A 25,921-nucleotide genomic window follows, 5' to 3' on the forward strand; every position below is an offset into this window, starting at 1 on the left:
CCAAGGACACAATTTTGTCCTGGATAGCCTGGTCCCAAGTGGGTTGGAATACATCAGCCAAGATAAGAGAAATCCATCCTCGGGGGGGGGGGGGGATCTGACTTTAAGCCAATAGGTCAGAATAGACAACCAGGCCCAGACCTCGATCTTCAGAACACCCAACTCGAACCTTAATAATGCATTGGGGACACATCTAGGTACTCTAAGTAGAGCCCTAAGGAAGTCACAAAATCCCTATCACTAACCGGATCTGTCCTTGTGGCCAAGGCGTTGAGACTGTGATGCACCTCCTTTTATATTGTTCATTTTATAGGGATATCTGTATCTCTCTTATCTCCCCCCTCTTATTAGATATCCCTGTTAGAATGGGTGATGGGTATGCATCCTTTTTACTAGCTGATCGTTGTGTACCCATGATGCTTTGTGTGGCCAAATTCTGTGTGGTCGCATGTAAGATTAGGTCTGAGGTGGTTTGAGTTATCAGTATTATGAAGACCCTGACATTATATTTTGTATTATTTGTGTTATCTTTACTGTGATTTGTACTGTCTTTCTTTTGTGCGATTGGGTCAATAACCATAATAAAGTATCTTTCTAACTTTCTATCTAAAGTTTCTACCACCTCTGTCCTTGCCTTTGGGAAACTAAAGGTAAAGGATTCCTCTTTCGCCACCCAGCCCCCTTAGGCTAGGGAATCCCCTTTACAAGTATACCCCCTGGGGGCAGTCCGGGTTGAACACGTACAGCTTTGACCAGGTTGGTGTGAGCTGGCTTGCATATCCCTAATAAATATTTATTTATTTTATATACTGCCTGATTCCAAAGGCTCTAGGCAGTTCACAACAATAAACAATAAAGACAAAATTAAAAAGTTAAACAACAATTTAAAACATTCAAAGATTGTTAAAAGCCAGGATTTTAAAAAATGTGTCTTAAGGGCTCTTCTGAAGGCTGGTAACGATATTAAACCACAAACGTCTATAGGGAGTGCATTCCACAGCCCAAGAGCGACTACAGAGAAGGCCTGCTCCCTAGTCACCACCAGATGGGCTAGTGGTATACGAAGACAGGCCTGTCTTGATGACCTTTACAAGTATTTACACTTTCATCAACAAGAATTACCTTGATAACAGGTCCATCCAAAGAGGAAACACATACTGACTTAGTATAGCTGAGATAACTACAAAAGAGGAGAATTCAAATATGTTCATAGAGGAAGAGAGGTCTGTCACTTGTTACTAGCCATGATAGCTATGTGGAACCTCCATTTTCAGAGGCAGTATACCTTTGGATGCCAGTTGTAATATCAAGAAGTTTTTCACATTTACTGTCAGACATATGGTGTATACCTTCCTTATTAAAAAATGACATAAGAATTAATTTGCCAAAAGGAAAAGTTACTAATTTGCCAAGAAGGAAAAACTCACAAGCAATCTAGAAAAAAAATATATACAGCACCTATTTGATTTCAAACCAGACAGCAGAATGGAATACATGGAATTAATCCAATTTCTTAGGATTTAATGATAGGCAGGCAGTTCAAGGGCAGAGGAGAGAGGTGGCTTTTAAAATAATGATCTGGTTTACAAAGTCTTATTTTGATGCAACTGTATAAGAACAAACAACAAAACAATCATGTATTTTGGTGGGTGAGTCACAGTTTTAAAGAGTCTATACCTCTTTACAGAGGCTGAAATCACTTTCAAGAATGGGTGGGTATTTTATTCCTCAGAAAGCCTGTATGAACAGACTGCGTATAAATGTTTTTTGTGTGAACTGTTGTAAGCATGAAGCAAATCAACTCACTGACTTGTGAGAAATGTGCCATCATAAGAACCTTTCTCCTTTATAACAGCAGCAGCTAGTAATGGTAGAGATGGGGGAGGGGCTGAAATGAGCTGTAACTGTGGCTTCAGGGGCGTAACTACCATTAGGCAAGGGGAGGCGGCTGCCTGGGGGACCCCACGCCTCGAGGGGCCCCCCAGAGGCAAGTCACATGAGGCAAGTCACATGACTATATTGTGAAGTGTGTGTGTGCATCAGCGAGGGGCCCATTTTAAAATTTTGTCTCTGGGCCCACTCCAGCCTTGTTACGCCCCTGTGTGGCTTGTTCTTACCCCACCCGACTACTTTTTTGTCTCTTGCCTCACTAACCCCAGGCATGCAAACTAGCCACTCACTGAGTTGGTGATTTCAATCTCCAACCCAGTGAATAGTCATTCTGCATGCCTGGAATTAGCACAGAGGCAGATCAAGGCAAAAGAGAGCAAGACAGCCAGGCAGGAGAGAAGAGTGGGAATGAGAAACAATTGCAGCTCATTCTCTGCCCCATCATCCCCACCTGTACTCGCTGCCACTGCTTTAAAAAGGGGTCCAGACGGACCTTGTCAAATGGAGAATTCCATATCCTACCCCAAATTTTTTAAACACACTGAGGCTGTTCACATGAGCTGCCCTACCTGGACTTGCACAGCCCTAGCCAGGTAGGGCTGCTTGTGTGGAACATCAGGATTGAGGCCAATTGCGGAGCTGCCCCACTGGGTAGCCCGAGGTTTCCCCCCAGGCTATTACCTGGGTAGAATGGTGCAAGCGTGCCCTTCCACCCTGGTCATGTCTGCTTGGGCTGCCAGCTAGAGCACTCAGCTGTGGGGAAATCCCCCAATGCACCACATTCCTGGCAAGGTGCAATGTGGGATGCTGGAGGACTTCCTCTTCCAGCTCCCTGCTCTGCCACTTGCTGAGGCACAGCTTGTGTGCCGTGCAAGTGGCAGATCCTTCTTACTAACTTTTATTGTGTGAGGGGAGACAGGTGGGAGCCTGTCACCCCACCAGCTCTCCCCCCTACCATCATTTCCAGTTGTGTGAATGACCTTACTGTGTAACCTGGTTCCACAACTGTTGCTTTTGATGTTGCTAATGTTGTCATTGCTGTTGCTAATTTGTGATTGGGCAAAACTGTGGGGGAATATAGTATTTTTCGCTTTGTGTATACAATCCATGCTTACCTCAGATAGATGCTAATTTAACTTATCTTGAAATGCATAACAATAATGCCAATCAACCTCTAGGGTCTGAACTTGATAAAAACAGTTTAAAATAATATAATGTTAAAAAGAGAGAGAAATATATGCAGGACAAGAGAGAGTAACCATCCTCTATACTTGCAAGATTATGCTTTTTCAATCCACCTGTTTATCAGGCAAAAAAACCCCACCATATTTAATACAAGAGGAATTCACTGATGAAAAACACAGAGCATATGTACTATTTCACCTTCAAAAGCATTGTGCTTTTGAGATATCAATCTGAATTATCATTTTCTTGGATGACTTCATGCATTGATACCAGATTCATTTGGAATGTAAATGAGAATATTTCTCACCAGTCTCGCAGCTTGGCCCTGTGAATCCCTGTGGACAGGCACAGACATTGGATGCAATACAGGCTCCACCATTTCTACACCCATCTTTGCAGAAGGCTGAAACCATAAAAGAAAAATCATGACAGGATGACTTTGCATTCTTGTAAAAAGCATTGAACAATGGCTGATATGTCCCGCAGTGTGACGCCCCAGCCGACATGTCCCAAGTGGTTCAGACCTGCCTGTATTGTTGTGGGGCTCTAAGTAACCCAGTAAGGCTTATGGACAGGTTTACCTAGTATTGCTGATTCTTACGCGATTGCACATTGTGTGCTGCTTCCATCATTCCCAGTGAAAGTAACACATGGCATGGGATTACGCGAGAGTCAGTAGTACCAGTACTGCCCTTTTGCACAGCCATGTTGTCAGGTGATTTAAAGCCCCACAGGCAGGCCTCCACCTCCTGTGTTACACTGCAGAACATATCAGCCCAATTCTTAAATAAATGTGATAGTCTCACATATGTAGTTGTGTTGTGGCCAAACAGAAGGGCAGTTTCTGAACACAGAAAATTGGGCTCTTCTTGCTCATGCATTAGACACTACAACCTTCCAGCCTGTCATGTTTTGATCCATGAGCTGGAAAAATCAAAAGTACATTGTATTGGACCCAACATACCCTCTGTCAGACATTATTGGAATAAGCTCAGTAATGACAGCAAAGAGCCTCCAACAGTTAGAACTGTCAGAGGGTTCCCCTCCTCTGCTGTTATTCCAAAATTCTGTCAAAAATCTGTTGGGCCCTACCCTCTCACCCTCACCCTCTTTTTTCTGGGAGTGACGGGGACAAATTACTGTGCATCCTCTTCACTCTGGAGGGAACTCCCAAAAAGCTTCCTTAGCTTCCATGGCTTCCATTTAAATGGCACTTCCCCCACTACCATTAAATTCCCTTTTTGTGAGTGTTGCGGGTAGTTCTGGGATTTGTAGTTTTTTCTGAGCCTGCAACTCAATGGTTAACATGGCCTGTCCCAACATTGTCACTGTCTGGTCATATATCATGATGGAATCTGACATTTTGAACCAAGCATAAGCCTAATTACATTATCTGTGAGCTCCTTCAAATTCTTTTCAATAAGCAAAGGCCTAATTACATTAGTTGTGAGCTCCTTCAAACTCTTTTCAATGAGTTCATTTAATGGTCCTTGTGTTTGAAGGCCAACAAACGTGTGGGTGAAGTTAACTGCAGGAGTCTTTCCCATGGAACTGACACCCTGCTAAGAGGGAAGCTTGTTTCATGGGAAAGGTCCACATGATTAGCCTGACTAACCTTGTTGTGGGCTTAAAAGATTACACTTCATGTTATGGTATGAACCTATGAACAAAATGTAAAGGGCACCTGATTTACGGTATGATGATTTAGGCTGAACTTGGAGCCTTAACAGTTATTGCTAATGATGGTGACTTATTTTGCAGGCAGCAAAGGCCTATGTATCATTTGCAAAATATGGAAATGTCTGAAATTCGACTGATTTTGACGTTCTGCCCCCTCTCCTACATACTGAGCTGCAGTAGTATTTCAGTCAATCTTGGTTAGATTGGTTAGTTAAAGTATTTGCTACAATATTATTAGAAAAATGCATGTGTCAAGGAGTTGTAATTGCTCAGTATTCTCCACTAAATCTGCATATGGTGGTATACATTACATTGCTTACATTACATTGCATTTGCTTGTGATGGTGTTAACCACATTACTTATAAGGCTTGTTAATGCTAAAATTATTATTAATGCTAAAATTATTAAAATTAAAATTGTTTGTTAATGCTAAAATTATTTCACTGAGTCCAACAAATGGTTGTGTTTAAGGGTATTAGGCTTGAATGACTCAAATTCACCTTCGAGGTACACAGCAGGGATGTTCCCAAACCAGTTCGGCGCCTCCTTAGGGAAGTGCCAAATCAGTTCAGGCGCCAGTATTTGAACCAGTTCAGTGGGGCGTGGGGAGGATTCCTTTAAAAAGCAGGATCTTACCTGCTCCTCCACCACCCCACTGCTTTTCCAGGCATGGTGCTTGCTGTTCAAAAGGCCACGTGTGGCTGCGGCGCTGCTCTCAGCAGCCTTGAGCACAGTGTCGGCACGCATATGGCCATTGTGCATTCGCAGCGGCCATGTACATACTGCAGCCACATGGTCCTTTTGAACAATGAGTGCTGCGCCTGGAAAAGCGGTGGGGTGGCGGAGGAGTAGGTAAGGTCCCGATTACCTGTTTTTTAAAGGAGCTGACCTCGGCCCCACTCATGGCTGAATGAGCTGTTCGTGCACATCCCTAGTACACTTGTCGTTCTTGCATTTTTCCGTCTGATGTCAAATTTTCCATCTGAAGACTAGAAATACAATCTAGTTTTTGTTCTGATACCTTACCTTTGCATACAGTGCCATTTCCTGTGTAACCTGGCTTACAGACACAGTTATGCCCTCCCACCGTGTTGAAACACAGTGCATTTTCATCGCAGTTCTGTTGGTTTGTGAGGCATTCGTCATGCTCTGAAAGGTGAAGGAGTAAATGTATATTATTTTGAACATTTGGAAATATAATGGTAGTAAAGGAGCAAAAATACATTTTCATGCTAACAAGCTCAAAGTTGTCAGTGGCTAGAGTGATTCACAGTGTTTACTCAAAAAGCTAAGCAAGGCACAAAACTGACATTTTATTTCATGCTTAGGTACTGAAACAGCAGGAAGTTCTATGAATTGTGGTATAACCCTTCATTCTGTTCACGATACATAGAGGAGGCAATCTAAAGTTACCAAATCAATGGGAGTTTTGCCATAGACGTCAATAAAATGAGAACCTCAACCACAATCTTAATATTTGTGTGAAAGAAAAGCATGTGGGGGAAGTAAATGTTTCTGTCTTTTGCTGTAAGTGAAATGTAATTTAAAGTTTTATGTAGCTCTTGTTGCTTAGAGTTAGTCCAGCTTTCATTACACATCACAAACTTTTCCATCAAAAAGGTTCAGAGTTTCATGATTACTTTGGCTATTTATTGTTGCATGTATATGCCATCTTCTAATTGATGTTGTCGTTCTATGCCATCTGAGAACAGTGACCAGAAGTCAAGAGTGCCTACATTTGTAATGATAATTGATTTATTAATTCTTCTGGGCCTCAAGAAAATATCACTTGACCTTCATTCATTTCATTTCTGAGTTTATGAGAATAAAACAGTAATTTCAGTCAAGGCTCACCAATTTAGAACAGCAGACCTGTTTGAATTCCTGATTACTGCCTAGGTTTTAACTAAACATCATTTTTAGAAATATGCTTTTAGATGACAGAAAGAGGTCATTCCTGCCCCTTCTGTGCTCCCCTTTGATGCTTTAGACTGGTGATTTTCAAACTGTGTACTAGGTTCTTCTGAAGCTTATCAAAGGTTCTTCAAAGAGAAGATCACTAGCAGACAAGAGTCATTAAAAGATAGTTTGGCTACTGTTACTAATATTATCTTGCTATGTGCTGCCACAGGAGAGTTTTGGGTATACACTAGGGTATACTCCCAGTTCTTGCAGAACAAAAGAGGTCCAATAATGTTTCTGATGAGCACTTAACATGAGCCAACTAGGTCTTGGAACATAACCCCAACATCTCTGCAATATGCAACTATTATGTAGCAGATGCACAGAGGTTCCTTGGGAGACAGGTGGATGCAGAAAGGATTACCTGAAGGAAGTTTGAAAATATCTGCTTTAATATTTAAAATTGCACCTTAATTTTTCAACAATTTCCTATTTCAAAATATCTCCTACTTCCATTTGCTTACCACAACAGTGTGTGTTAATATAGATGACTCAGTACAGAAATTGGAACTATGGTTTGAAATGGGTTTGCACAACCTGGTTTGGAAGCAGTCCTGGTTAGTGGTAACCATACCAAACTACATGCTGTGTGATCTTTGGAAGCTTTTCTCACTCACAGTGAATTACTTATGCAAAGACCCCTTTCACTTCTGGAAAGACCATTTGTAAAAAAGCAAGTTTCCTTCCACAAACAGAAGGTGCTCCTGACAACAAAACAGTGCTCTGAAGGAGGACAGGTTATAACTCCATGGCTAGAAGATACTGACATGGAAGGATCATCTGGGGGAAGGTTAGTTTGGCGCAGCCTCCCCCCACCCTGGAGATTGTGTGCATAGCCTTATTATCTGACTCTGGGTAGGGTTGTGCATAAACAATTTGTGCCAAACTGGTTTGCCTCAAACTTGGGCTAGTTCGGAGGTTCTATTGTGGACCAAACTAGGGACGGTGCAGTCAATCATTGAACTGAACCAGGACTGGTTTGGGAGAACTGGTTCGGCATTATAAGGGGCGCCTGGGCGGTGGTGAGAGAGGTAATAAGTTGCTTATCTGGCCAGTGCAGCTGCCAATGCGGCCGCTCACCACTGGTGGCTCTCCCTGGTGGGTGGGGGGCGAGAGGCAGCGAGTGGTGATGCCGGCAGCCACGCAGGCTGGGTAAGCAGGTTTTTACCTTTTTCGCTGCTCCCACCCACCTGCCCTCACCATTAGCAGAGTCCCCCACCCCTGTACTTGCAAAGAAGAATCCTCACCAGATTTCCCTTTACAAGTATATTGGAGCATGAACTGCATAAACTGGTTTGATCTAACGGACTGGACCGTCGACAAACTAGTTTGATCTAACGGACTGGTCAGTTCAACAAAACTGGTCTGGAGCAACACAGTTCGGTTTGAATGTGAACCTAGCTGCATTTTTTGGCTCGTGCTCACCGCTAACCCTGGGCCAGTATGTGACCTTTGGCTCTTTCTTCAGTTCAAATAACAAAGATAGAGTTGTGGTCAGAAGAGCGGTCCGTCAGTTCTATATATATTGCTGTTTTTCATCCCTGAAGCATACGATCTAATTACTCGCACATCAGCATGAATAACTATATTATCCCTCATAAAATTATCTAGTCATCTCAATAATCTTGCTAAAGTATATGACTTCATGACCTCCAGCAGCACTGAATTCCACAGGCTGACTTCATGCAGGGAGAAGAAGCATTTACATTGGATCAAGCTATTAAGATAGAGAAAGAAGTCACAACTTTGCAAATTAGGGCCACGGGTGTCAGCTGTGCTATAGAATTAAGTAGATAGGCTTGGCTGATTTGTGTCATTATCTTAATGCTACTGAAAAGCAATAGAACTTTTTCTCATCTCACGTTATGTAATGTTAACATAAAACTAGAAGGGTAGATGAAGTAGTGATAAAGACATACTCTAATATCCTATGAATACTGTGGTAAAATGTATTTGATAATTGGAGGAAATTATTCTTATTGTTGCTTACAAATTTGGGGTTTCCACTCTGGGGCTATTCACGTGACCAGTCAGACAGGGAGTGGGCGGGCAGGAGGAAGGCTGAAAATGTTACCTTCTTCTCAGATGATCCATTAAACATCACTGGGAGCACGGACCACAGTCCCAGACTACACTCCCAGCTCCGGAGGCCAGGATGACGTGTTCTGGCCTCTGGGTATCCCACAATGCACTGTGCACCGAGCGCCCGTCTCTGTGTCTCCTTGGGCTGAATACAGTCTGAGGAGGCACACAATCCTAGAGCTTGGGTTAATGGTGTGCTGGCATTAACCCAAGCTAAAAGCTAGGCTAAAAAGCCAGGCTAGGAGTTGCTGCCCTGCCGGGACTGGGACAGGATATTTATTTCTAATTTTTCTAATGTGGGTATCTTGGCCATTGTTTCTTCAAAACTCTCTGAAACAAAGGGAGGCCTCCTATATATCTTGACTGGACTCCTTCCCACCGCCACTCCTTCTGTTATGTTCTCCCAGTAGAATTTTCTAGACTATTTCTGCCACCGGCCCTCAGTCAGGTAAGTTTTGAAGAAACAATGGCCAAGATACTCACATTAGAAAAGGTATATCAATATTATAAATAATAGTATAAATACATAAATAAATATGCTATTTATTTATTTATTTATTTATTTATTTAACCGATACCTCCCTTAAGTAGCCCTGTGCAGCCCTCACATCCCTTTAAGCTTGCTGTGGGACTTCACCCTGCGTTCGCAAGAGTCTCTGCCACCCATCCTCTCTCTATCAGCATCTCTCCTTCCTTCACCTATCCTGTGCTTCTCGTCCCCTCCCCCTTTTAATGACACTACAGCTGGCTGTCAGCAGGGATCCCGCCTGCCCCACTCAGCTGGCTGAGAGTCCAGTAAGTGGGGCACACTACTGAGTACATGCTCTGCCTGGTTGTGTCATCTGGGGCTGCATAGCAGCTGGCAGTGCAAGATCTGGATAGGCATTTAACCAGCCACATTCTTCATTATGTCCGACATGGTAGCGCAAGAATATACCAACCTTTGTTTGGATACGTGGGAGAACTAGAATTAGGGGGACAGAAAACTCCTGCTCACTGCGATCTATCAAACTGAGATTTCAGCCTCTCTAAAATGTTTCTCACCATATGAGCCAGACTTGTAAAAGCCATTTTATCACATGTGGCAACAGCATCCAACAATGACTATTAAGCAGAAACCAGTTAGTAGGATATTTTTGTGTGTTTTTTTGTGGGGGGGAGCAGGGGGAATCTGGGGACCTTTTTATTTTAGTAAACAGCTATCAGAAAAGGTTTTCAATTTGGGGCTCAATTGGAGCAGGAAAAGGCTAGAAAAATGGAGGCCTTTTACCTAAAAATGAATAAATGAACAGTGCCAACAGGAACAGACTGAGTTAAAGAATTCAAGTGCTGTTGAACTAAAACCTTCCTTATCAAGCACCATGAACAACCAAATCAAGATGTGACCATTAATGGCAGAAAAACTACAACTCACTGAGGAGATTTGTACAAATGATGGAAGAAAAGGGAAAAGAGCTGAAAGAAAGGAGATGCAGAACAGAGGGTGGGTGCTGTGCTGAAAATCCTGAAGAAGATTAAAAAAGAACAAAATGATATGCAAAACGATCAACAAAGATATCAAGAAGAAATTTGATGTCTGAAAAGGACCAAAGTCACTCCAAGAGAAGTCACAGATGTCATTTCCTCACGGTAAGGATGACAGGCAGAGTTTATTCCATTCAGTGGAATTACTGGCAGGAAGCTGAATTTTCACTACTGTAACTATTTAATGTAGCAGTTCACATTCAGAAGTACATAGAATATTAGTGCAGATGATCTTTTAGATAAGCCAGATGCCTCAAGCTAGAATTGACAGCCGTCAGATTCAATTATCGGAGATTCAATTATCTTGTTCCTTTCAGCTTGGTGGAATCAGTATCCAAGTCCTCTTTGACACCACCTGTTTGTGGAAATGGGAGTTCTGCATGCTGCTGGACCACAGCAGCTGCTGAGACAAATGTGAGCTTTCTCCAGCATTTACTCCCAGGCTTTCCCAGAATCCAGCAAGAAACCTATTATGAATACCAGTTATAACTGGACAATCTTATTGGCTCAATTGCAAAGAAGGTGATATTGCATATGAATATTTCTCATAAGATTACTGACATGTCAGTGTATTAGCTGTGTGCATAAAAGGTAGAATGTAACTTAAGCACAAGTTTCAGAACTGCCATCTGAAAGGAGATCAAGTATAGTTTACATCATGCTAAGAATCAGAAGCAATACAACAGTTCAGTGGTTACCACACTTAAGTTGACAAGAGTTAGGCATTCAGCATTTTTAAAATGCAGTTTTTCTCAAAATATACACAACCACTGAAGAAACCACTCTAACAACTAAATAATACTGCAGAGCTAAAAAAGAGATTGGTTGCGGGTTTGTTGTTTTAATTCTGCAGTATCTATCCATGTTTTACTATACTGCTGTAATGGAATTCTCAGGAGAAAGATGCTTTCTTTAACACTTCAGTGTGAACAGACAGACGCATAGTTTTATTGCCACTAAAATGGCCAGCAACATTTTCAAGACCCAAGCTTGAGTTACCAAATATTCTTGCTGTTTACTAGTAAAAGATTTTCCAAAGAGAATCTCACATGTTATTGCTAGTTCAAGAGGGAAAACCCCAAAGAACAAATAAATGATTTAAATATCAAATGCATAAAGGAATGTTGATATTTAAATGGGGACTAATGGGTTTTATTACTTTTTCAGATGGCTTTCTGACTCTGTTATTATCTAATTTCAAAGCAAAGATCATGTTTAAATTAAAGTAGTTTAAATATAATGTTTGTTGATAGCATATTTGGATAACTTCATGATACAGAGCACATAATAATGTTACTGGAGTTAATGCTATGGTTCTACTTCCATTAAATATCTAATACAAATTGAGCTCTCCATTTCACTTTACTCCATACATTTTGAATGATCTAATGTGCACTGGGGTGGGGGGAGGCTATTAATAGAGGACCATTCACATTATTTCAAATCAAAGGTTATATGTATTCAAAAGGTCTGATCCTGAAACTCACTAGATTAGTAAGCAAAAACTGAGGATAGAGAACTGGAACTGATCATAGAGATAGTTATGACAGCATAGAACATCAAAGCATTCATTCATTCACTTTGTATACTGTCCCAAACATCGGTCCCTGGACAGTTTACAGCAACAGAAACTAATTAAAACAGAAATTAAAACCTTAGAACAATTTAAAAACACAGGTCTAATTATTTATTATTTATTTTATTTATTTAAAATATTTATACCCCGCCCCTCCAGTGCACTACAGCTCGGGGCGGCTCACAACAATATGATAGACACAAGATGCAATAAAAGCAATAAAATTAACTAAATTAAACAAACAAAAATAGTTGTCAGATTAAAAACCTCAATCATTATTAGGTTCAAATTAAAATTGAAAATTATAAAAAGCTAAAGAACCTACCAGATACAACCAAATTTTTTTTTTAAATGGAGCATTAAAAAGCCTCCCTAAAAAGGTGCATTTTAATATTTTAAAAAAACTGAAGGAGGGAGCATGGCAAAGCTCTTCAGGGAGGGTGTTCCAAAGCCGAGGGGCCACAACTGAAAAGGCCCTGTCTTTAGACCCCGCCAACTGGATCTCTGTTAGTTAAAAAGCATTGGAGAATAAATGTATCTTTAAAGACTTTTTAGAATTTGTCAGAGATGGGGAGGCTCTTCATTTCAGCAGGAAGCACATTCCAGAGTCTCAGGGCAGCAAAAGAGAAGGCCCATCTCTGCGTAGCCACCAGACGAGCTGGTGGCAACTGCAGATGAACCTCTCTGGATAATCTCTATGGGCAGTGGGGCTCATGGTGAAGAAGATGCACTCTTAAATACCTAGGGCATAAGCTGTTTAGGGCTTTATAGATTATAACTAGTACATTGTATTTTGCCCAGAAACTCATTGGCACCCAGTGTAGCTGTTTTAGTATAGGAGTAATATAGTCTCTCCAAGATGACCCAGAAACCAACCTGGCTGCCTCATTAGAGAGCGCCTTCTTCAGTATGATCCCCATCACTCACTGAAGTCATCTGGAGAATTCTGTCTCCAGTTACCACTGGTATGTCTGGTGGCGACTCAGAACCGGGCCTTTTCTGTAGCTGCTCCTGGTCTATGGAATGCAATCCCAGCAGATATCCACAGTTTAGGCTCGCTGTCGGCCTTTAAGGGAGCCCTAAAACCTTATCTGTTTGGCCTGGCCTTCCAAAGCTTGTAAAGTGTTGTTATTTTTGAAAAGTATTTTAATTGGTTTTGAATTGTTTTAATATTGTTTTGAAATGTGTGTTTTTATGTCTTTTTAAAGTTGTTGTACACTGCCCAGAGCCTGTGGATGGGGCAGTTTATAAATGTAATAAATAATAATAATTCGATACCAATGGCAGTTTACTAAGTAGGTACAAGGACAAACCCACACAGAGTGCATTGCAGTAGTCAAGTCTGGAGGTTACCAGCAGATGTACCACTGTTCAAAGGTCCTTTATCTCAGGAAACAGATGCAGCTGGCATATCAGACAAAGCTGAAAGAAAGCACCTCTGGCCACTGCCTCAACCTGGGACACCAGAGAGGGCTTTGGATCCAGAAGCACCCCCAGACTGCATATCTGCTCTTTCTAGGGAAATGTGATCTTGTTCACAACTGGCAGATCAAAATCATCTCCCAAGTTTTGACCCTGCAAAATAAGTAAAGTAAGGTTAAGTGTGCCGTCAAGTCAATGTTGACTCCTGGTGCCCACAGAGCCCTGTGGTTTTCTTTGGTAGAATACAGTAGGGATGTGCACAAATCATTTTTTTTAAATTCGATTTGTGCCCAAAACAAATCACCCCTGATTTGTTTTGTGTCCAAATCTACCCACCCCATCTATCTATTGGCTATTGTTAACCGCCCAGAGACAAAAGTTTGGGGCAGTGTACAAATCTGATAAATAAATGAATAAATCACCCCAAATTCAATTTCTATTTGCTTTGCTTTGCATTCGGATCTATTTGGACAACTTAACAAGGCCCTAGGGGCACCAAATTTGGGTGGTAGGTAGATCCCCATGGTTGCCACCTACTATCCAAATTTCAAGGCAGTGGGATGATTTTTAATGAATTATTTGTTTTTACTGATTTTGAACATTTCTGCCATAGGAAATAATGGGGGTTCGACATTGCCACATCCTAACCCTAACACATATCTCCAGCTTTCATTTTTAAAAAAGCTAAGCTCTAGCCCTTGTAGAAGTGGAGTTCTGGGGCAAAATGTGTGGTCACTATTTTTCAAGTGTTCAGATTCTTTGGTGTATAATAACCTTTCCTCATAATGAATCCCTATGACACACTTTCATTGCACACCTTCATTTCTTCTGTTCATTTTGACTGTCTTTTCGACAGTGCCAACTGTCAACTGCCATGTGCCAACTACACCGCCCCTCACCTGCTAGGCAGTGGGGTACTCATTTTAATTTTTTGGAATACTGAAATGTTTAGATACTTTGGTGTCTAATAACTTTTCCTCATAATTAATCCCTGTGAGGATTCATTATACGCCTTTGTTTCTTCTGTTCATTTTGACTACCACCGGACAGTGCCAACTGTCAACTGCCATATGTCAAGTACACCCCACCACACAGGGGCGTAACAAGGCTGGAGTGGGCCCAGAGACAAAATTTTAAAATGGGCCCCTTGCTGACACACACACACACACACACACACACACACACACACACACACACACACTTTACAATATATAGCCACGTGACTTGCTTCTGGGGGGGCCCTCGAGGCGTGGGGGCCCCCAGGCAGCCGCCTCCCCTTGCCTAATAGTAGTTACGCCCCTGCCCCCCCCCCCACGGGTACTCAGTTTATTTTTTAGGTATTTTTGAAGTGTGCAGATTCTTTGTGTCTGCATTACACACCTTCATTTTTTGTGCATTACACACCTTCATGTTGACCCCACTGCTTTGCAGGTGGGGGTGGAGAATTAGTGGCATCCCATGTTCTAACTACCCCCCAACCCACAAGCCGCTGGGTACTCAGTTTATATAGCAATAGCAATAGCACTTACATTTATATACCGCTCTATAGCCGGAGCTCTCTAAGCGGTTTACAATGATTTAGCATATTGCCCCCAACATTCTGGGTACTCATTTTACCGACCTCGGAAGGATGGAAGGCTGAGTCAACCTTGAACCCCTGGTCAGGATCGAACTTGTAACCTTCTGGTTACAGGGCGGCAGTTTTACCACTGCGCCACCAGGGGCTCATTATATATTGTATATTTTTATATTTTTGAGGTGTTTAGACTCTTTGGCGTATAATGAATCCTCATAGGGATTCATTATGAGGAAAGGTTATTAGATACCAAAGAGCCTAAACACTTAAAAAAAAATTCCTAGAACATAAACTGAGTAGTACCTCACTGCCTTGCAGGTTGGAGGGGGGTGTAGCTGGCACATGGTAGTTGACAGTTGGCACTCTCATGGGAGGAGAGCTGGTCTTGTGGTAGTGATCATGACTTGTCCCCTTAGCTAAGCAGGGTTTGTACTGTGCTGGAGGTGGATAGGGCCAGTTACTCTCCCCCTGCTGAATAAAGAGAATCGCCATGTTAAAAGGTGCCTCTTTGCCAAGTTAGTGGGGGTTTAGCGGGTTTATTAAAAGTAAATAAGATTATTCACATTTTTTAAAAAAATTACTGCTATCAAATTAGGGTTGCCATATTAAAGCTCTCTAAATCTGGGCACCCTAATTTGCATGCTATCCAAATTAGCATGTAAATAATTTGCATATTATGCAAATTGTACAAAACTACTGATTTGTGCAAAACTACTGAATTTGTCCAGCAAATTTGTATTTGTTCTGGATATCAAATCAAATCAAATCTTTATTGTTACGGTCATTCGACCAGCAAAGCTCTGGATATCTAGCATCAATAGCTGGGGAGGCTCTGTTCATCTGACCACTGCATTAAACAACCAGAGTTTATATCTCAACACTTTCTAATATACAAGTTCAGTTTTTAACCTTATCTTTGTCTGTAGTGCTGTCATGGATTCCTCACCACCCACAGACTAACTTCCCACTCCATTTTCCAATACTGAATAAATGATGTATTGGTTTAAATATGAAATTTAAATATGCTATTTATTGGTGAAAGTGAAGCTACCAGATAAGATTGGTGAAGATACCAAATCAAAGCACATGCTGAAGAGCAGTGCTGAGTGCATTTTCAACATCACTAAATTTTACAGTTGACCCTACAAAACTGGTGCTAGGGAATAAGGCTTCCATGCTTGAGCCTTGTCATGGTCACCACTTACGTCCTGATATAAGAACGTAAAATGTAACTCTAAAATTACTCCTTTCGATTTAGAGTACTAATATAGGCTGGAAAAGAGCAGGGGACAGGGATGATTCATAGTGGCTTAAAGCAAAAAAAAAAAAAAAAAAATTAAAACCCCACAAAAACAAAATACTATCTATGGAAAATAAATGAAGACTACACTAGGTTTGAGATATTAATAGCAGCAATAGAACAACAAAATACAGAGCTTTTCAGTTAAGGCTGCAATCCTATACACACTTATTTGTGAGAAAATCTAATTGAAACCAATGGTACCTAACTCCTAGGTAGGCATGCATAGAATAGATTGCACTATAAAGCCAAAAACCTTAGACATTCCAGTTTAATAGGCAATGATTTATATCGAACTCAAGCTATCCTCTCTCAACTGCCCTTTAGCGATCCCCTGCTGACAAAAAGCAAAGGCAACATTCCTCAGAAGGATCATTTATTGTGTGGACCTTTCCCAGCCAGCTTCCTGTGCTTCACCTGCCTTTCTCTAAGTCCAGCAGTTGAACAGAATAGTGACCGCACATGTTCCCCCTTAACTCCGCTTCTACAAGGGCTAGAGCTAATGGGCTAACTGGGTGCTGGGTAGGGGCGTGCACAAAATGGATTTTGCATTTTGTTTCAAGATTGAAATGAAACACAAAATGCTTGAAATGACTTGTCAAAATAGCAGCAGAGCCAGTTGTTTTGATGAAACACGCTCAAAATGTTTTGAGTGTTTCGGCCATAGGCAACAATGGGAACTCAAAACACCCCATTGTTCCCCATAGGTAGCTCCCAGAAACACCAAATTTGTGTGGTAGGGCATGATGAATGCTACATATCACCCAACCCACAAAAGAAATGGGCAAGTGGGCGCTTTAACAAAATTTCAACCTTTCCCCCAAACCTCACAGGATCCTATGGGGAAAGGTTAAAAAATTGTTCAAAATCGCCTACTTGCCCATTTCTCTTGTGAGTTGGGTGCAATGTTCCTCAGAGATTCCCAGATGTTCTTTGATTACAACTCCCATAATCCCCAGCCAAAGGCCACTGCAGCTAAGGATGATAGGAATTGTAGAGAACAACATCTGGGGATCCCTGGTAGAGGGAACAGTGGTTGGGTGGTAGGTAGTACCCATCATGCCTACCACACGACCAACTCTGGTGTCCCTGGGAGCTACCCATGAGAAATAAATAGGGTGTTTCCAGTTTCCCATTGTTCCCTATGGCTGGAACAAGCAGAGTGAACAACTTTGCAACCTTGCATTGAAAAACACTGCAAAAGCACACAGTGACACTGTTCTCACGAGCAGGCAAGCCTGGACTTGGCTGCCTGTGAGAACCGCTGGGATCCATGTGGATCCCGGAGCTGAAGCCCAACTGTTAAAAAAATCCAGCACCAAAGCCTGGCTGTTAGCCAAGGTTAAAGGTGCAAACCCCCCAGATCATGTGCCAACATGAGCTGCTGCAGCTCGTGCTGACACAGAGACAGGTACCTAGAGCACTTGTCCCCTGGCGGAATTCCCCAGTGCATTTCACTCAGTATGTGGCGCACTGTGGAATTATTGGAGGCCGGGACAATGAGTCCCAGACTCTGTTTTTCTGTGCTGCCAGGAGCAGTGTGGATAGTCATTCATGCTGCTCCCGGAAGAACTGCTCATGTGGGTGTGCAGCTTGCACACAACAGGGGCCAGAGCATTCATCTGGGGGAAGGTAGGTTGAATCCTGCCTTTCCCCCAGCCCACCCAAATTGCATGCACAGTCATGTGACTGGCACCAGTAAAAGGGAATTTGTCCCTCCCAACACAGAACACATTTCAAACATAGTCCAAAAATAGCTGGAAAAGAACCACTGACCAAGAATCCACTGCCAGCCACAGTGCCTGTGCTGCTGTAACATCATTGTCACAAGTTGCTCTCTCACACACAAGTTGCTCTCTCACACACAATTATGGCTCCCTACTTCTTAGCATTGCAACAGATACCAGAGCAGCACCCTAAGCAGCAAGCATAGCCATATGCTCAACTATAGCAACCTCAGCCACATTTCTTAAGATTTAATTGATTGATTGATTGATTAACAAGCATATTTTTATACCACCCAAAACTTACATCTCTGGATGGTTTATGATGCTTTTATTAGTAATATCAGCCATATTTTGATTGAGTACAACTTGCAATGCAGATTGCAGAGCAGTGAGTGAAGCACAAGTTAGTTTCAAGCCCAGACATGGAGCTCAATACAGCAATCACCAAGAAATATTAAACACACCGAGAGACACTGTCTTGCCACAACACTATCCCACAAACCAACCAAACCACAACTCAAGGAAGGCAGGAAGGCACCCAAGTTCTGTCTTTCTCAATCTGAGATCCAGCAAAACCATATAATTATATCAGCCGAAGCATATGACATTCAATGCTAAGAAATGAAAACCACAAAATCAAACCTTACTTGTAGAGATGTGCATGGACCATTTTTCATGGTTCAGTCTGAATTCAGCTCAAAACAAGCCCTTTATTTTAAAGGTGTTTTGTTTCAAGTTCAAAATATCCAAAATGGCCCATTTTGACCTCGAAACATTTTGCACATCCCTAGCACTAGGGGACATGCTTAAAATCTGGTAAAAACTCAAAAATCTGGGGGAGATGGCAACCTTATATCAAATACATCTGAAATTTGTTTCACAATGAGTGAGGAATCACAGGACATTGCATTCATCATAGCTGAGCTTTGGGAATCTTTAAATGTGGTGATAATATTGATTATGTTGTTTCCAAGATTTGCTTTAAAGTGTACAATGTTGAAATATGACTTTATATTTTTATTTATTTGTTTATTTATTTGTATGCCACCCACTACTCTCTAGTCTCTAGGCAGTTTACAGCATAAAACTGTCTCTAGGCAGTTTACAGCATAAAACAAACCAAGAATTTAACAGTTAAAGCATATAAAATTCAGATTAAAAATATATATATTAAAAACACTATTAATTAAAAAGCTTGGCTGAAGAGATGTGTCTTTAGTTGTTTCCTACAAGCCAATAGAGATCCAGCAGTTCTAATCTCAGCAGGAAGTGCATTCCACAGTCCTGGGTCAACTACAGAGAAGGCATGCCTTTGAGATGCCACCAGATGAGCTGGTGGCACTCTCAGATAGATCTCCCCTGAAGATCGATAGAGTTCAAAGAAGGCATTCTCTTAAATGCATTGGGCCCAAGCTATTAAGGGCTTTATAGGTAATAAGCAGAACTTTGTATTTTGCCCAGAAACCTATTGGTAGCCAGTGCAGATCTTTTAGAACTGGAGTAATATGGTCTCTATGGGACATCCCAGAGACCAATCTGGCGTTCTACACAATTTGCAGTTTCTGGACTATGTACAAAGGCAGCCCCATGTAGAGTGCATTGCAGTAGTCAAGCCTGGAAGTTACCAGCATGTGCACCACCGTCTTAAGGTCACTCACTTCCAGGAAAGGGCACAATTGGTGAACGGGTGGAAGCTGATAGAAAGTAGGGGTGTGCAATTCGAGTTTTCGGTGATTCGGTTCGGGACCCGAACCGAATCACTCCCAATCTGTTCTGTGCCCGAATCTGGGCCACCCGAATCACCCCTGATTCGGTTTGGATTCGGATTAAATCCGAATCTGAATCGATTCGGGAAGGAAAAATGGGTCCCGGGGGCAAAATAGTGGGGTGGGGTGGTAGTGCCCAATGGTTGGAGGCTACCACCCAAATTTCAGGGGAATTGTGCAAAGGGCTTATTTTTGGAGAATTTTTGAAGTTTTAGTGTCTTTGGGGCAGTTTGGGGGCATAGAGTGGGATCTGGGCAAAAAGAGTGGGGTGGGGTGGTAGTGCCTAATGGGTGAAGGCTACCACCACAATTTCAGAGTGATTGGGCAGAGGGCTGATTTTTGGGGAATTGTTGAAGTTTACACATCTTTAAGGTTCCCCCCATAGAGAAGCATTGAGGTGTCAGCAAATGGATAGCTTCACGCGGGGGGCAAAGGGGTGGCCTAGAGCAGTGTGGGGTTGGTAGTAGTGCCAGGTAGGGTCAAGGAAGCTACCTCAATTTTTTCAAAGGATTTGGGCAGAGTGCTGATTTTTGGGGAATTGTTAAAGTTTACGCGTCTTTAAGGTTTTTCCCCATAGAGAAGCATTGAGGTGTCAGCAGCCCCATAAGTGCACTTGGGGGGTGCTGGTGGCCCAGAGCGAGTGGTAGTGTAGTGCACATAGGGTGCCAACCACCCCCATGGGTTTCTAACCCATGGGGTACACGGTTCTGTTTCAGAGGTATTCTGAGTATGGATTCTATGATAGCCACCCATTAGGCACTACCACCCCACCCCACTCTTTTTGCCCAGATCCCACTCTATGCTCCCAAACTGCCTCAAAGACACTAAAACTTCAAAAATTCCCCAAAAATAAGCCCTTTGCCCAATTCCCCTGAAATTTGGGTGGCAGCCTCCAACCATTAGGCACTACCACCCCACCCCACTATTTTGCCCCTGGGACCCAAAATTCGGGCTGACATCACTTCAGACCTTTTTGCATTCAAATCAATGGATGCAAAAAGGCGGGAAATTCAAAGAGATGTCATCCTGAATCACCCAAATTTTTCGGGCCCGAAATTCGGGTGATTCAGCTCGGCCCCAAAAAATGTCGGGGGACATCGGGGGTGATTCGGTTCGGACCTGAATCACCCGAAATTGCTCGTTTCGGGCACAGATCGTTCTGTGCCCGAAATTTTTTGCACATCCCTAATAGAAAGCACTCCTGGCCACCGCCTCCACCTGAGGTATCAGAGAGAGAGTTGGGGCCAGAAGGATTTCCAGATATTAATTTATACAAGCATTGTGAATGAAATGTTCACCCCATGGAAGGTAACAGCAGATCATTTGACATAATTTATAGCATTCAAAATGCTCAAGATGAACATTGCCTTTAAATTTATCCAAAAGCAAGATAACTTAAAATGTATATTGGCAGGATGTATTATTTCAGTGGGAAGAGAGCTGGTCTTGTGGTAGCAAGAATGACTTGTCCCCTTAAGCTAAGCAGGATCTACCCTGATTGCATAAGAAAGGGAGACTAGAAGTGTGAGCGCTGTAAGATATTCCCCTCAGGGGATGGAGCCGCTCTGGGAAGAGCATCTAGGCTCCAAGTTCCTTCCCTGGCATCTCCAAGATAGGGCTGAGAGAGATCCCTGCCTACAACCTTGGAGAAGCTGTTGCCAGTCTGTGTAGACAATATTGATCTAGATGGACCTATGGTCTGACTCAGTATATGGTAGCTTCCTATGTTCCTATCCTCCAAGCCAATATGCTTAGGATCAAATCTTAGTTAAGAAAATGAAGCATCATGTCACTGTGTTTGTTTTCTATAAACATTTCTTTTAACTTTAACTTTAGCAACTTTTAATATATTTATTTAGTTTGATTGTGAAATAATACTGAGTAATATTCAACAAAATATGTGAAAACTATTGTTACTTTCCAAACTGATCTGAAATCCATACAATAAATAATCTTATAGCACAAGCACTGCTCCCACATAGCCTCGATTCATTACAATGGGCTTGATGAATAGCTTTAACAGGTGCTCAGCATCCATGTTGAGAGTTCAGCCAATTAAGGAAATAAAATGTGTTAACCTCACAAGCAGTTTTTCCACCCCCCTCCCACCTTCTTTCCTTAGGCCCATGTATCATGGAATGAATTTCCATGAAAAAAAGAGAAGCAAACAAGCTCTTTTTCATAGTTATTGGAAATATACATAAATGTGCAGTTTATATATTTACCTTTCTTTATATAATGTGTTCCCCATGCTACTCTAAGATATATAACAGGATTCATTCTCTTTTGCGTGTATAGAAAGTGGGTTTTTAGGGAAGACTGTGATATATTTCACATCCTATTAGCTTGACTATAGTTATACTGATTAATATATCAGATTAGCTTTTTCATTTGCCTAAAATTATTGTGTTGTGACAATTTATAGGCAATCCTATTCTGGAATATTTTACAACTGTGGTTTGTGAAAATTGCAGCTTTTGCCAGTTTTAGATTCTCCAGATGCTAATATCAGATTACTTGCTTATTTTACATTTGGAATCATTACAACAAAGCATAATCTGTACTGCATCATCCCAAAACAATGGCATCCAATGTTGAATTCATGATTTATGAATGTAGAAAATGGGGACAACATTACATGGCAGAGAAGAAGCTATGTTTGGTCTCTAAAATAACGTAAGTAAAGAATTGCATAGTTGCTCTTTTGGCCCATATTTGTTAGGTTTATTTATAATTTATAATTAAATTGACCTTCTGGTTCATCTGCTTGGTTGACTGAAGTCTGAACTGTTATTAACTCCCACAAACTAAGTCCTGAAAGACAAAATGCCTTCATTTTGATCATGCTGTATATGCAGCACCTCTTTTGTATGTTCAGAATCCTTAATGAACAAAATATAAGAAATATTAATATGAATAAAATTTAAAGAATATTTCTCTAAATCCTTCTGGAATTCAACAACCAAAAAACTGATTACAGTGAGGGCTACCTTGTAATATCTCCCATGTAAAAAGAAATTCCATGTGGCTGTGGATTATCTCCACACAAAGAATATAATACTGGCCTGATCATGCATTAATGATAACAACACATATTCATGGATGCCACTGGAAATTGCACTTTCCACTCATCTGAGCTGCTGCACATAGTAAGAACTTGGAACTGTTATGGCCACAACTTCAAGCTGATACATATATTATCCAAGTGAATATGGGAGTAGTTTCTTTATTAATGGATTCCATATTGCTCTAGTATCCTCTACAGGGCACAATCACATAGTTTGGGAAATTTACATGGTTATTTCACACATGAATCTCACTGGTCCCAGGTGGGGGTCCAAGGTGAGGGTGATACATTTGAGAGGAGCCATATCAATCAAGCTGTCTCTAAGAGTTTGAGAGAAGTATTCTAAGGAAAAGTCTCTAAAATACAGTCCAAAAGATATTCTCCTTTAAAACTATAATCTTCATGTGTTTTTATTAAAAATAATTTGCCATTATAATAGTCTCCCTGTAACATTAAAATTGCCTCATTGATTCTTTGTCCATTACAGCAGACAAAATACTAAATATGAAGTGTATTTCTCCATTAATTCCTCCAGCATTGGATTTCAGTCAAAAAGACAGCCAGTCTGTCAAAACAGTAAGCTTATGACATTTTGATAAAGCTCATCTTGTTTGGACATTTTTTCTCTTTGAAATACTTAAGATGAACTGACAGTTCATGTCTTGTTTTGTCAATAGTGAAGATAATGATGAGTCGAAAATCCACAGTGTTATGCTTTTGCTGTTGACCCAATCAACATATAGTTATTACAATAATTTATTGTCCTTTCTACTTTTACTCTTTTGAGTATACAATCATTTTTAAAAAATCAAATAAACCTTATGTATTCCATATCATCAACCTCAATCAACCTCAAACATCACAGCTAAGCAGAATATTCAGTCAATTCTCATTCCATCTTAATATGCAGGGGTTTCAGAATAAAAGGTCATAATGAACTATTTAAAGTACATTACTTGTTGATTGCTTAGCTATATCTTGGTGTCTATCTCTGGAATATAGTGCAAATTCCAATTATTTTCTACAGATATTTCAGCAGTCTAGAATATGGAAGGCATGAAAATATAAGAACAGCCCTGCTGGATTAGGCCCAAGACCTATCTAGTCCAGCATCCTGTTTCACACAGTGGCTCACCAGATGCCTCTGAGAAGCCCATAGGCAAGAGGTGAGGGCATGCCCTCTCTCTTGCTGTTGCTTCCCTGCATCTGGTATTTAGGGGCATCTTGCCTCTGAGGCTGGCCTAGCCACCAGACTAGTAGTCATTAAAGACCTGTCCTCCATGAATCTATCTAAGCTCCTTTTAAATCCATCAAAGCTAGAGGCCATCACCACATCCTGTGGCAGAGAATTCCATAGATTCATTACACGCTGTGTGAAAAAGTACTTCCTTTTGTTGGTCCTAAATTTCCTGGCCTTCCATTTCATGGGAGGTTCTAGTGTTGTGAAAGGAAGTAAAATCTCTCTCTGTCCACTCTCTCTACTCCAGGCATAATTGTATACATCTCTTTCGTGTCTCCCTCTAGTCACCTCTTTTCTGAACTAAAAAACCCCAGATACTGTAGCCTTGCCCCTCATCATCACCCTGATCATCTTCTGCACCTTTTCCAGTGGCTGCACCATAGATTTGTATAAGGGCATTATAATATTAGCGTTTTTATTTTCAATCCTCTTCCTAATTATCCCTAGGCAAATGGAATTTGCCTTTTTCACAGCTGCCATGAACTGAGTTGACACTTTCAATTAGCTGTCCAACCATGACCCCAAGATCTCTCTGCTGGTCAGCACAGACTCCCATCAGTGTATATGTGAAATTGGGGTTTTTTTGCCCCAATATTTACACTTGCCTACATTAAACCGCATTTGCCATTTTGTCACCCATTCACCCAGTTTGGAAATATTCTTTTGGAGCTCCTCACAATCTGTTTTGGATTTCACTGCCCTAAATAGTTTGGGTTAAATAAGCAGTTAATAGTAGGGAGGTCCTTTTTCCAAGGAATTAATCTAGTTAATGCATGAGCTACCTATCTGCACAACGCCAAATGCTCTTAACATTTATCTTCATTACTAAGATGTGTGTTATTTTATAAGAACCTGAATATCAAAGGTAAAACCATTTTGCAGCTGGTAGGTCCCCTGTTCAGTGGTCTGAAACAGAGTAAATGACACAATTACCTGCTGTAATTACTGTTACTGACAATATATTTCCCCCTAGTGATCACTTTATGGGATTCTAAGCTTCTTATCTTGTCAGTATAATCTTAACTTCAATGTGCATGTTATATCTTTATGAAGACACTAATTTCCTAAACTTCTGTTAAATTGGAGGCTATTCACACGATGCGAGGAAATCGGCCCAATTTCCTCCCATCATGAGAACCACCAGGCTCAGCTGTGAGCCCGGTGGTTCTTAAGCAGATCACCCGCTTAAGTCGCCCAGCAGTTAAACTGGGTTTGCGGAGCAAGTGCTCTGCAAACCCGGTTTTTCTGCTCGTGAGTTGCTGCAGCGCAGTTCCACACTGCAGCTACTCACAAGGAGACCCCCAACCGGGAAGCTGAAAAGCAGCCCTCCGGCTTGGGGATCTGTCCAGCATGCCCTGCGCTCCATGATGGAGCTGGCAGTTGTGTGGACGGCCGCTGTGGCCGCCCAGAGCAGACTGTCTGCTCATCTGCAGGGAGAGTAGGCTAAGCCCAGTCTCCCCACTCATCATCCCCAGGCAGCTCCCACCAATCGTGGGAACTGCCTGAAAGACAAATACTGATGAAAGTAGAGTAAATCCAGCTTTCACTTTCTTCTTAGAAAGCATCTCAGTCAGACTGCTTCTGTTGATTGTTTCATGCCACTCTCATGCCTTAACACTATTAGTTTCAGACACGATTTACACTACTATAATAAGGCAATATTCCCCTTCCATGTAAAAAAGAACTATCTTATTATAGTTCACGTACGTATGAAAGTAAGGCACCAAACAAAAGCACAGCTACTTTTTAAAAAGTTGCTGATAAATAGCACATTATGCTAAAGACAAACCCCAATGAAATATATCTAATGAAACCCCAATGCATTAGACCAGGGATGGGGAACCTTGGCCCTCCAGCTGTTTTTGAACTACAACTCCCATCATCCCCAGCCACAGGAGGGCCAAGGTTCCCCATCCCTGCTTT

General features: G+C 41.6%; 1 protein-coding gene across 7 annotated transcripts in view; it reads right to left on the reverse strand.

Moving 5' to 3' along the window:
- NELL2 (neural EGFL like 2) overlaps positions 1-25,921 on the reverse strand; it is a 224,322-nt gene that overhangs the window by 67,189 nt on the left and 131,212 nt on the right. For all 7 annotated transcript variants that reach the window (XM_053255344.1, XM_053255341.1, XM_053255338.1 and 4 more), the window contains 2 exons: positions 5,783-5,905; positions 3,383-3,478 (listed from right to left, as the gene is read on the reverse strand). In XM_053255344.1, coding sequence (XP_053111319.1) covers positions 3,383-3,478; positions 5,783-5,905 — 219 coding nt within the window. The remainder of the gene's footprint in view (positions 1-3,382; positions 3,479-5,782; positions 5,906-25,921) is intronic.

The sequence above is a fragment of the Hemicordylus capensis genome, chromosome 5 (assembly GCF_027244095.1).
Source record: "Hemicordylus capensis ecotype Gifberg chromosome 5, rHemCap1.1.pri, whole genome shotgun sequence".
NCBI classification, from domain to species: domain Eukaryota; kingdom Metazoa; phylum Chordata; class Lepidosauria; order Squamata; family Cordylidae; genus Hemicordylus; species Hemicordylus capensis.